Genomic DNA, 13146 nt, shown 5'->3' with positions numbered 1-13146 from the left:
CCCTGCTGCAGTGTGTGCAAACCTGGTCAAGAACTACAGGAAACGAATGATCTCTGTAATTGCAAACAAAGGTTTCTGTACCAAATATTAAGTTCTGCTTTTCAGATGTATCAAATAATTATGCAATAAAATGCAAATTAATTACTTAAAAATCATACAATGTGATTTTCTGGATTTTTGTTTTAGATTCTGTCCCTCACAGTTGAAGTGTACCTATGATAAAAATTACAGACCTCTACATGCTTTGTAAGTAGGAAAACCTGCAATATCGGCAGTGTATCAAATACTTGTTCTCCCCGCTGTACGTAGACAAAAAACACAACTTAGTGCTAGGCTTTACCAGCTCATGTATGGTAGTGAAGACACCTTAAAGAAAATGCCCCAGATAAGCAGTGATGGTTGGAAACGGCCTGACTGTCTGACCCTGACAACTGTGTGTGTGTGTTTGTGTGCGTGTGCGTGTCTGTGTGTTTGTGTGCGTGTCTGTGTGTTTGTGTCTTTTAGGTGCCACAGCCTCTGCACGCAAGGAAGTAATCCGGAACAAGATCCGTGCCATTGGCAAGATGGCCAGGGTATTCTCTGTCCTCAGGTATTTATTGGGATTCATCGATGCATGTCTAGGTGTGCAGTTCCTGTCTATCTACAGTGCATTCGGGAAAGTATTCAGCCTTATTCTTAAATTGATTAAATTAATTAATCAATCTACATACAATATCCCATTATGACAAAGCGAGAAAAAATTGACCTTCATTTACATAAGTATTCAGACCTTTTGCTATGAGACTCATTGTGTCGACGCACAGATCTGGGGAAGTATACCAAAAAAACATTGCAGCATTGAAGGTCCCCAAGAACGCAGTGGCCTCCATCATTCTTAAATGGAATAAGTTTGGAAACACCAAGTCTCTTCCTAGAGCTGGCCACCCAGCTAAACTGAGCAATGGGGGGAGAAGGGCCATGGTCAGGGAGATGACCAGGAACCAGATGGTCACTCTGACAGAGCTCCAGAGTCCCTCTGTGGAGATGAGCTCCAGAGTCCCTCTGTGGAGATTGTCCAGAAGGACAACCATCTCTGCAGCACTCCACCAATCAGGCTTTTACGGTAGAGTGGCCAGGCAGAAGCCAGTCCTCAGTAAAAGGCACATGACAGCCCGCTTGGAGTTTATCAAAAGGCACCTAAAGACTCTCAGATCATGGTTTGATGAAACCAAGATGGAACTCTTTGGCCTGAATGCCAAGCGTCACGTCTGGAGGAAATCTAGCACCATCCCTATGGTGAAGTATGGTGGTGGCAGAATCATGCTGTGGGGATGTTTTTCAGCAGCAGTGACTGGGAGACTAGTCAGGATCGAGGGAAAGATGAACGGAGCAAAGTACAGAGCGATCTTTGATGAAAACCTGCTCCAGAGCGCTCAGTACCTCAGACTGGGGCGAAGGCTCACCTTCCAATGTGACAATGACTCCAAGCACACGGCCAAGACAACGCAGGAGTGGCTTCGGGACAAGTCTCTGAATGTCCTTGAGTGGCCCAGCCAGAGCCCAAAAACTATTGAATCAATTATAGAATAAGGCTGTAACGTAACATAATGTGGAAAAAGTCAAGGGGTCTGAATACTTTACAAATGCACTGTATGTTTATGTATTTTATAATATGTGCCCAGTTACATGATCGTAGGCAGAAGTCAGCATATTGTACTTGACAGAATAGCTATTTGAAAGTTCAAAATCATGTGACTTAAGGACAAACTCACATCTAGAAGCCTACCAGACGAGCTAAATGCCTTTTATGCTTGCTTTGAGGCATGAAATACTGAAGCATGCATGAGCGCTCCAGCTGTTCCGGACAACTGTGTGATCACGCTCTCCGTAGCCGATGTGAGCAAGACCTTTAAACAGGTCAACATTTACAAAGCCGTGGAAGGATTACCAGGACATGCACTCAAAGCATGTATGGACCAACTGGCAAGTATCTTCACTGACATTTTCAACCTCTCCCTGGCCGAGTCTGTAATACCTATATGTTTTAAACAGACCACCATAGTCCCTGTGCCCATAATAGCAAAGGTAACCTGCCTAAGTGATTACCGCCCCGTAGCACTCACGTCGGTAGCCATGAAATGCTTTGAAAGGCTGGTCATGGCTCCCATCAACACTATCATGCCAGAAACACTAGACCCACTCCAATTTGCATACCAACCCAACAGATCCACAGATGACGCAATCTCAATCACACTCCACACTGCTCTTTCCCACCTGGACAAAAGAAACACCTACGTGAGAATGCTGTTCATTGACTACAGATCAGCGTTCAACACCATAGTGCCCACAAAGCTCATCACTAAGCTAAGGATCCTGGGACTAAACACCTCCCTCTGCAACTGAATCCTGGACATCCTGACGGGCCGCCCCCAAGGTGTTAAGGGTAGGCAACAACACATCTGCAACAACACTGGGGCCCCTAAGGGGTGCCTGCTTAATCCCCTCTGCACTCCTTGTTCACCCATCATTGAGTTTGCTGACGACACAACAATGGTTGTCCTGATTACTGACAACGATGAGACAGCCTATAGGGAGGAGGCCAGTGACAACAACCTTTCAATGTGAGCAAGACATAGGAGCTGATCGTGGACTGGCTGAACACGCCTCCATTAACATCGACGGGACAGAAGTGGAGTGGTTCGAGAGTTTCAAGTTCCTTGTTGTCAACCTCGCCAACAAACTATAATGGTCCAAACACACCAAGACAGTTTTGAAGAGGGCACGACAACACCTCTTCCCCCTTAGGAGACTGAAAAGATTTGGCATGGGTCCCCAGATCCTCAAAAAGTTCTACAGCTGCACCAACGAGAGCATCCTGACTGGTTGCATTACCGCCTGGTATGGCAACTGCTCAGCATCTGACCGGGATGGCGCTACAGAGGTACTGGGCCGTACGCACTACCATCACTGGGGCCAAGCTTCCTGACATCCAGGACCCACAGTTGAAGTCGGAAGTTTACATAAACTTATGTTGGAGTCATTAAAACTCGTTTTTCAACCACTCCACAAATGTCTTGTTAACCAACTATAGTTTGGGCAAGTCGGTTAGGGCATCTACTTTGTGCATGACACAAGTAATTTTTCCAACAATTGTTTACAGACAGATTATTTACCTTATAATTCACTGTATCACAATTCCAGTGGGTCAGAAGTTTACATACACTAAGTTGACTGTGCCTTTAAACAGCTTGGAAAATTCCAGAAAATTATGGCATGGCTTTAGAAGCTTCTGACACAGGCTAATTGACATCATTTGTGTCAATTCGAGGTGTACCTGTGGATGTATTTCAAGGCCTACCTTCAAACTCAGTGCCTCTTTGCTTGACATCATGGGAAAATAAAAAGAAATCAGCCAAGACCTCAGAGAAAAAATTGTAGACCTCCACAAGTCTGGTTCATCCTTGGGAGCAATTTGCAAACGCCGGACGTTACCATATTCATCTGTACAAACAATAGTACCAAGTATAAACACAATAGGACCACGCAGCTGTAACACCGCTCAGGAAGGAGACGCGTTCTGTCTCCTAGAGATGAACGTACTTTGGTGAGAAAAGTGCAAATCAACCCCAGAACAACAGCAAAGGACCTTGTGAAGATGCTGGAGGAAACGGGTACAAATGTATCTATATCCACAGTAAAATGAGTCCCTTATCGAGATAACCTGAAAGGTCGCTCAGCAAGGATGAAGCCACTGCTCCAAAACCGCCATAAAAAAGCCAGACTACGGTTTGCAACTGCACATGGGGACAAAGATCGTACTTTTTGGAGAAATGTCCTCTGGTCTGGTGAAGGAAAAATAGAACTGTTTGGCCATAATGACCATCGTTATGTTTTGAAGGAATAGGTGGAGGCTTGCAAGCTGAAGGACACCATCCCTACCGTGAAGCACGGGGGTGGCAGCCTCATGTTGTGGGAGTGCTTTGCTGCAGGGGGGACTGGTGCACTTCACACAATAGATGGCATCATGAGGACAGAAAATTATGTGGATATATTGAAGCAGCATCTCAAGACATCAGTTAAAGTTAAAGCTTGGTCACAAATGTGTCTTCCAAATGGACAATGACCCCAAGCATACTTCCAAAGTTGTGGCAAAATGGCTTAAGGACAACAAAGTCAAGGTATTGGAGTGGCCATCACAATGCCCTGACCTCAATCCTACAGAAAATGTGTGGGCAGGACTGAAAAAGCGTGTGTGAGCAAGGAGGCCTACAAACCGAATTCAGTTACACCAGCCCTGTCAAGAGGAATGGGCCAAAATTCACCCAACTTTTTGTGGGAAGCTTGCGGAGGCTACCCGACACGTTTGACCCAAGTTAAACATTTTAAAGGCAATGCTACCAAAATCTCATTGAGTGTATGTAAACTTCTGACCCACTGGGAATGTGATGAAAGAAATAAAAGCTGAAATAAATAATTCTCACATTCTTAAAATAAAGTGTTGATCCTAACTGACCTTAGACAGGGAATGTTTTACGGGATTAAATGTCAGGAATTGTGAAAAACTGCATTTAAAATGTATTTGGCCAAGGTGTATGTAAACTTCCGACAACAACTAGGCGGTGTCAGAGGAAGGCCCAACAAATTGTCCAAGACTCCAGTCACCCAAGTCATAGACTGTTCTCTCTGCTACCGCGCGGCAAATGGTACCGGAGTGCCAAGTCTAGGACCAAAAGGATCCTTAACAGCTTCCACCTCCAAGCCATAAGACTACTGAACAACTAAACTAATCAAATGGCCACCCGGACTATTTACATTGATTACTCCCCCCTTTTGTTTTCATACTGCTACTACTCGCTGTTTATTATCTATGCATAGTCACTACTTCTTGAACTGCATTGTTGGTTAAGGGCTTGTAAGTAAGCATTTCACGTTAAGGTTGTATTTGGCGCATGTGACAATTTGATTTGATTTGAATTGAATTAGGCTTCATTGAAAACCTTTTATCATGGGCCAAAATTCTTTATGTATTACTAATTAACGTATGCTGTATTTGATTTAATACTTATTTTTGGCATGGCGCGTCGACCAACCTCGTCCCCAATTATCTCTTAAAGTAACTGTCCAGTGAAATTCTCACTTTTAAAAGGTAATATTCTGTTGTTGACTCATCCTATGCACGTATTTATGGCCAGAGCCTAAATTGGAGAAGAAACACCTCAAACTTGTATATCAAACAGACTGTTTCAAACATGATGTCATGTTGGCTCATTGGCTGAGCTGGCCAATCAGCGGTCTACTCGAATGAATATTTTGAATGACTGGTATACGTCCATACCATTCTGTTGTTGGGGCACGCTTACAACATTCATACTCAGGAAATCTGCTTTTTAAACAACTTAATTACCATTTTTTGTATGGGAAACTATTTCACTCAAATGTTTATTAATTATAGGTCATATTTCATAGAAATCTTGAAACACTGGACAATTACTTTTTAAATAGTGAAAAGCTCTTCCTGTGTCTCAACTCTTCCTGTTCAGTGCTCCTTTTTCTGTTTAACCTCTCACTTCCTGGTTCAACTACCAATAGATAATAATAATCATTTATTAAACTTTTATAGCACTATTCATTAAATAAAGGCATTTCAAAGTGATGTCAAGCAACAACAACAGCAAAAAAACAAGCAATTCAAAAACAACATCCTGAATCATCGTGGTCAAGAGATTGAACGCTGAGAAAATTCATGGATGATTGTCATTTTATACAGGTGAAGGAATAGGAGTATTAACTTTCATAAACATTGAGCTAATAAACAGCTTCATGGTTAGTTGAATCCAGTTCCATTTCTTTCTTTGTTGTCCCTGCAGGGAGGAGAGTGAGAGTGTGTTGACACTGAAAGGGCTGACCCCCACCGGCATGCTGCCCAGTGGAGTGCTGTCCGGAGGCAAGGAGAAGCTCCAGAATGGTACGCCGCACAACACACACCCTGGACCTCCATGCCTAGCCCACAACACCCCTCACACTCCCCAGGCCACCGTGTTCCGCCCCCATCAATACACACTTATACTAATATTTAATTAGCAACGCATCTACCTCAAAGACAAGCAGATACCTGATACTTATTTCACTCTTTTTTTTCTCTCAGGGCATTTTCTCTTAAACCCGGTATATTTCTTTACGACTTTTATGTCATAGAACACAGTTGCAGCAGTGGGAAATACAATGTAACTATCTGTAGTCAATATAAGCATTACTGCAGCAAGGTTACCCTAGAATAAGCTAATATCTAAGTACTGCAAAGCGTGGCCCCTTTCTCTGATGTTGGTTTTAGATAATACCGTCATAAAATGTTAGAAGTTTTTCGCCATTGTCTCTTTTAATGCTGTCTTGCTTTCCTTACCCCCCCCCCCCCCCTCTCCACCTTCCTCTCTGAAATCTACTGGTTATATCTCAAATATTGTCTCTGTCTTCTTCTTTCTCCTCTTTCCCTAGAAACCACAGGTATAATCTGTTGTGCAAGTATTGTGTCAGCAGTGTTTTGTGAGAATATTGTAGAATTCACCCTCCCATGTTGAATTCCAAACACTCCCAAAAACAGTCTGACGATCGATCGATCTCCTTTACGTGACAGACTAGCATTATAAGATGCTTTTCCACAGGGAAGACATTTCTTCCAAAGATGACAAGTGGAATTGAATAATCTACCGACGGAATCAGGCTATAACATAGACAATTTAGAATTTGAATTTATTTTAAATAGAACAAAATCATGTCCTTTGATTTGACAAATTTGAAGTGATTTTTAAGATGTCAGGGAAGGCTAGGTACCGAGTAAGATGCAAAGGATGAATTGGAATTGACATAAACAACCGTGTATGAAAGGGGATACATATTATCTACCTTGTCACCCACAAACAAGGCAGAAATCCAAAGAACTTCATTCTCCTCTCTTTGGTTCTCTTGGTCAGTTTAAGTCTCCTCTATCAGTTGTTTTAGGCCTACAGTGAATTTAAGTCATGTTTTCAAGCCTCTACTGCTCTGAACCGTCGACATCTATTTCTGGGTTCACTTCTCCCAAAGTTTACCACAGAAATGCTACATGTTTGCCTTATAAACAGTAGTCTATAACTCTATCTCTCTCTCACACACACACACACACACACACACACACACAAAACCACACATTGTTGATTCCGACTGCATAGGGGCAACCATGTACAGTAGTTCCCAGTGATGCAAAGATGGGCCAAAGCCATCCAATGGAGATGCAGTAGCGAGGAGGAGCCATGTTGGGAGGCAGAGTGACGTTCAAAGAGATTTTCTGTCGCAGCATTGGTAGAATCACAGCTCGCCATAGGCTCCTATTGTTCAGACAGTCTCCAATGTGCTTCTACCGCAATGTTGTGCAATCCATCAACCACTTGGTTTCTTTTGGACCTCCTTGTAGCTTTCCTGTGTGTGTATGTCGCTCTTGTGCATTATGTATCGTACCTCCATAGCCACATCGACCTGTTCAAGTTGTAGAGCTGTAGCCGCTAAGTATCATTTGCAGTCCCACCCGAGCCCATTTCTTTTTCTCTGTGCGCACCACCTGAGTACAGAGTCATTTCCGTATTTCTGGTGATAAGTGTTTGATGATAAGTATTGCTATAGAACAGAAGGATTTGTACGGTAAGTGGTAAGTGCATCAAAATATTCCCACAGTGTGTTTTTTAAAGGTGCATCTGCTCTTTCGGCGGTTCGTGTCAAAAGACGCGGCTGCGCTACAGTTCATGATAGCTTGTAGCCTATGTTTCCCGAAATCATTCTTCTTTTCTTTTACCTGAGCTCGGTTGTTTATGACTTTGGCAGAGTTGTTTCTGTTCTCACTCACACGTCTACATGTACTGTAGCCTAACTCCTGTTAAACACCGATCATATGTCACCCCCATCCCCCCCAACCCTGCTCCAGTGTGTAGTTTGTTGAGTGAGGATACATCAGACAGATATTCACATTCACACCCTTTGATAATCATCAACCCTCTCCAGTCCTACTTGTCACGGCATCCCCCTCCCCGACATCCATTTTCTATAGCCGTCCAGCACCGCTTCTTGTCCCTTTGTCAAACACGGGTGCCGTTTTTACCAAGCTCAAAATACCAGCGCACCACACATTTGTGTACAATGGGTATTTGACTGGCTCCATTCTGTCTGTCACCTTTTTGGTTAACTACCCCCTTCCTTCTTTGTCTGTCTTAACACACCCGCTTGATTCCTGCTCCTCCTCCCATGAGTGTCCTCTGTCCGAAAAACACAGGGAGTTTTTTTTGTTTTTAACATTGTTGTCTTTGCATTGGCTCTCTCTTTTTGCTGCTCATTGACCGGTTCCTGGGAAAAAACCAAATGAATTCCTCGCTGGTCACCCTTCTTCTCATTCGTTTTGCAACCCCCGTCTTCTTCTCTTCAGCTACTATTGAGGCTATTGAGGCAGACGAAGGTAACTAGGCCGGCGGCCCTCTCTGTTGCTTCTTACCGCAATAGACAGGGGCCCCCGCCTGCTGCGTTTTCATCCATCTCGCCGTTGCTTGTTACAGAGTGTGTTGGGTGTTTGAGCTAACAAATTGTGGCATAATAATTAACCCCCCCCAAAAAAAGAGGGGGGAGAGTACAGAAAAGCCACACTTGTTTCAAAGGGGAACAAAGATCATATCACTGTTGAACAAAGATCATACTAGGCAGATAGCATTAAATGCATTACTTTTCTTTTCACCTGCTAGGATATAGCCACCCTCCCACCGACAAGGTTTTCAGCTTAGTCTGTATGTACATTGTTTTGCAGTATCCCCTCCACTAAGTAGTGTCCACTCATACGTTTGTCTGAAAAACAACAGCACTCAGCAGGATATTATGTCACACCTGTGACTTCATACAACGCCCCATGCCCCTACACCAACTCATCCACCCACTCAGTTTTCCTATGAAAGACCGATCTGATTGTCCCCCTTTGAAACAACTAATACAGTTGTGCTTTGTCTTGGCACTAATATACGTGAGATAGAAACAAATCAGAACAAAATTTGCTTTTCCAACAGAGGCTTTGAAAGCCAAATTGGCCTCCAACTCCAAAAAGAAAATGGGCACACAAAGCCACGCAACAAAGAACAAGCTCAACTACGCACTAAATAGCGATTTGCTAGCTAGCTGCTATTTAAGTTGGAATTGTTCAGCGACTCCTCATAAGCGCCCCCTAGAGGATGACGTGCATCAGTGACGAGACTCTTTTAGCTTATTTTTCCATGTGGTTCCTCTGTGGGCCTGCTGTGTCCTGTTCTCTTTGTTGAGCTGCTAATAACCTGTGTCTGACCTGTACTATGCAGCAACACAAACTGCAAGACCCATCAGCCCCCTCTCTCCACACCCATAATTTAATAATATCGCTAATTCCTCCCAAATTGTACTGATCCAGAAAAAGGATATCCTGAAAATGTAACTGCTGACTACCATTATAGCCCCCTTGTCCCTTAGTAATTTGTTGCATGTTCTGAGCAGGCTTAACAAGTGGTTAGCAACAAGTACCTTTTGTAGTAGTGTCTATGCATGTGAGCGTAGTCTCACTGTTGTAGTACTTTTTCTGTGGTATACTGTATGTTTCAGTGTATGTGGGCCCCACTCTCTATTTTCCATTCATTTTTCTCTTTTCCATTTCCTTGGTCCTTTTGTTTTGTTTGTGTAGTACAATGGTGGGGTGGTCTGGTCCTGGGGGTCCTCAGGTGTTTTCAATTGTGCCTTTTTGAAATATGCAGTCAAGTATCTTCAGGTTTATTTTTTGATAGAGCATCAGTTGCCAGATGTTGTTTTTACAGTTTCTTTTTCTTTTTTTTACACTATTTAACTTCCACGTTCACTTTCACACTGAATAATTTGCACATGTATTTTCCCAGAATGCCAAGAGTGTGCAAAGCTGTCTTCAAGGCAAAGGGTGGCTATTTGAATAGTCTTAAATATAAAATATATTTTGATTTGTTTAACACTTTTTTTGGTTACTACATGATTCCATGTGTTATTTCATAGTTTGATGTCTTCATTATTATTCTACAATGTAGAAAATAGTACAAATAAAGAAAAACCCTTGAATGAGTAGGTGTTCTAAAACCTTTGGCCAGGAGTGTACATACTTTTCTGCTTGTGAGTTAATTATGTGATATATCAGCCGTGTTTTTACTTTTGTAAATATTTCCTGGTACAATGAAAACCTATTTACCTCCAGCACCAGACATACCCTCTTCAGTAGAATTATGTAATCCATTTGTCTTTCGGGTTATATAATTACGATAATATGGTAATTGGTGTTGATATTGTGTTGTAATTTACTCTGATTAATTGTTCATTTTGATTGTATTATACTTCTCTAATGTCTTCAAAAGGCAGAATGAAAACTACATGGGATGGCTCATACCTATGATATTACAAGATGAGAATAAAAATAGATAGAATTTATCATTTAAGTGTTCAAAATGTCTCTGCATGAAGAAGTTAAGTTATATACATACTTATAAATACACGCACCCAACTTGTATTCTTACTGTAGTTGTTTCTAGGAAAACACTAAGCAGATGAAATGCACATTGGCGTGATACTATTGAGAGAAGCATAGTATAGAAATATATTTTTCTCACAAATAACTATAGTGTTAAAATGTCGATGCTGTGGTTTCTGTGGGTTGGTCTACTAAGCCTCTACTATGCTAACAACCATCAAGGGATTTTTCCATTCAGTGCAATGGTTTATATAGTCAACCATTTCAGACAAATGGATTTTTATTCGTTGTATGGAATTCATTATTTTGTCATCACATGACTTGATTGCTATCACTATTAATTATTGACTCTGAACAAAACCAAAGGCAACCAAAACACACTGATTGTGCTTCTGAACCAGAAATAAGTAACCTTATTAAATATTGTACATGTCTTTTCTACTTCTCTCCTCTAAATCACCCATTCCCTCCATTTCCCCTCTCCATCCCTCCATCCTCCAGCCATCAAGGGCTTCTCGCCCCAGCACAAAATCACCAGCTTTGCGGAGGCCAAGGGCCTGGACCGCATCAACGAGCGGATGCCCCCGAGGCGGGACGGCCTCCCCTCAGACGCCAGCCTCAACTCCCTCAACAAGGCTCTGTCCTCGGAGACCAATGGCACAGACGCCAAGGACAGCAGCAACATCCAGTGAAGGGGCACGCTCCACCACGGCTGGTGGTGGCAGTCTGTGGCGACCAGGGTGGGTCGAACTACGGAAAGTTATCGCTCGTTCACTTTTTCAGGCCCTTGGCCTCCTCGAAGCTGGTGATGACGTGCTTGATTCTGAGACGAGAGAGGGAGAGAGAGAAAGAGAGAGAGAGAGCGAGAGAGAGAGAGAGAGCGAGAGAGAGAGCGAGAGAGAGAGCGAGAGAGAGAGCGAGAGAGAATTTATGAAAGCCCCTAGCTCATTTTACTGCAGGGCTCTCCAACCCTGTTCCTGAAAAGCTACCCACCTGTAGATTTTCGCTCCAACCCCAGTTGTAACTACTATAACCTGATTCAGCTTATCAACCAGCTAATTATTAGAATCAGGTACGCTTGATTAGGGTTGCAGTGAAAACCTACAGGACGGTTGCTCTCCAGGAACAGGGTTGCAGTGAAAACCTACAGGACGGTTGCTCTCCAGGAACAGGGTTGGAGAGCCCGGTTTTACTGGATATGGACATTTTGTGTAACTTCTTACTAACTATTGTACGTTTACAAAATACAGCACTAAAAAGGGCAAAACATAAAAAAACATGTTTTTAACATATAAGGGTGTACAAATTAAGTAAGGACTATTTATTAATAACTTTTTTTGCTACTCTTATAAAATAGCTCTGAAATAAATTAGGCAGTCTTAAAAAGAATGTTGCAACATTGTTTAAATGCCCCAAAAATTTAAAGTTTTATGGTTTTGTACAGATTATGCTTACCTCAGGTTCATTTGGTGTGTGCTTTTGACCCAGATTTCTGGAAAATGGCAAATTATTACCTTGGTGATGAATACCTATTTTTTGGGAGTTTCATAACTGGAATTTACATTTATATATTATTTGCAAATATGTTTTTGTTGTTTTTTTGGGAATATAGATTTTATTGTGGCTTGCTGGAATTCTGTGAGTGTTCATTTTTCTCTTTTTAAAGTATTGCGAACAAAGTAAACATAAAGAACCTATATTGTGTAAAAAAAAAAAAAATCAACTGAAAGTGTCTGCCTATGCATGTTTTATAAAATGAAACAAAGGATTGGATAAATGAATTGAATGCCTTGGCTACGGAGGCCTGTTTTTAAATGTAGTGCGCTTAGTGAATATATACTGGAAACGTATATCGGCATTCATTAAATTAACACCATGATAATGCTTTATATGCCTTCAACTTCTTTTATAATTGAAACATTTAACTATCTGAGATGGAAAAGGAATCATATTTTTAACATGCACTTGTAAGTGCACACAGTCAGATTTAGCATGTTTGACCATTCTTGTGAGGTTTGTGGTTACATGTGGAACTCAAAATGCATGATAACTGTTAGTGCCATATAACGGGTTAGAAATGTTTGTTCTGTTTTGTAAACGTGCCACAGAAAGTGTAATTTAATTACTATTATTAATAATGTTATTATTATTATTTGGAACTCTGCTTTGTATATCAGTTACAGGTTTGTTACTGCTTAATACTTTAAGATAAAACAAAAAAACTTTGTTTTTTTTAAACTGCTTAAGTGCCCAAGTAATTCACTACACGACATAAAGCCTTGCTTTTGTAATTTAACTTCAAACCAGTTGGCAGATGAAGCATGCACTCAACTATGAAAAAGTATTTTATATTACTGTTTAATAAAAAATGTGCATGTATTTCAACTTAAATGAAACTGTTTATTTGTGTGTGGTATATTCCTATTCTCAGATTTCAAGTCAATGTAAACATAAAAAATAAAAAATGTATTACATCCTAAATATATACACTTTTGGAAATGTTTTAATGATGATTACATGGTGTACGCCAAAACATTCATAATGAGCTCTTCATAAATGATTATATCTAGCATACTATTTATTTCATAAATTGGATTTCATAGCTGCCTCCCAAAAAGCATGTATCTCTCTAGTCACTGGAACTTAAGAGA

At 41.4% G+C, this 13146-nt stretch overlaps 1 protein-coding gene across 4 annotated transcripts in view; it reads left to right on the top strand.

Moving 5' to 3' along the window:
- The window catches only part of LOC115138109 (protein phosphatase 3 catalytic subunit alpha), a 97105-nt gene extending 84225 nt beyond the window's left edge, over positions 1-12880 (top strand). For 2 of the 4 annotated variants that reach the window (XM_065025490.1, XM_029674607.2), the window contains 4 exons: positions 505-589; positions 5847-5944; positions 8426-8455; positions 10997-12880. In XM_065025490.1, the coding sequence (XP_064881562.1) occupies positions 505-589; positions 5847-5944; positions 8426-8455; positions 10997-11187 (404 nt within the window). In that variant the 3' untranslated portion in view covers positions 11188-12880. The remainder of the gene's footprint in view (positions 1-504; positions 590-5846; positions 5945-8425; positions 8456-10996) is intronic. The other 2 variants (XM_065025491.1, XM_065025492.1) reach the window with 1 other exon arrangement.
- The last annotated feature ends 266 nt before the right edge of the window (positions 12881-13146 follow it).

Source organism: Oncorhynchus nerka, linkage group LG12 (genome assembly GCF_034236695.1).
Source record: "Oncorhynchus nerka isolate Pitt River linkage group LG12, Oner_Uvic_2.0, whole genome shotgun sequence".
NCBI lineage: Eukaryota > Metazoa > Chordata > Actinopteri > Salmoniformes > Salmonidae > Oncorhynchus > Oncorhynchus nerka.
The sequence above is the reverse complement of the archived record's forward strand: the minus strand, read 5'-3'. Positions and strand labels throughout refer to the sequence as shown.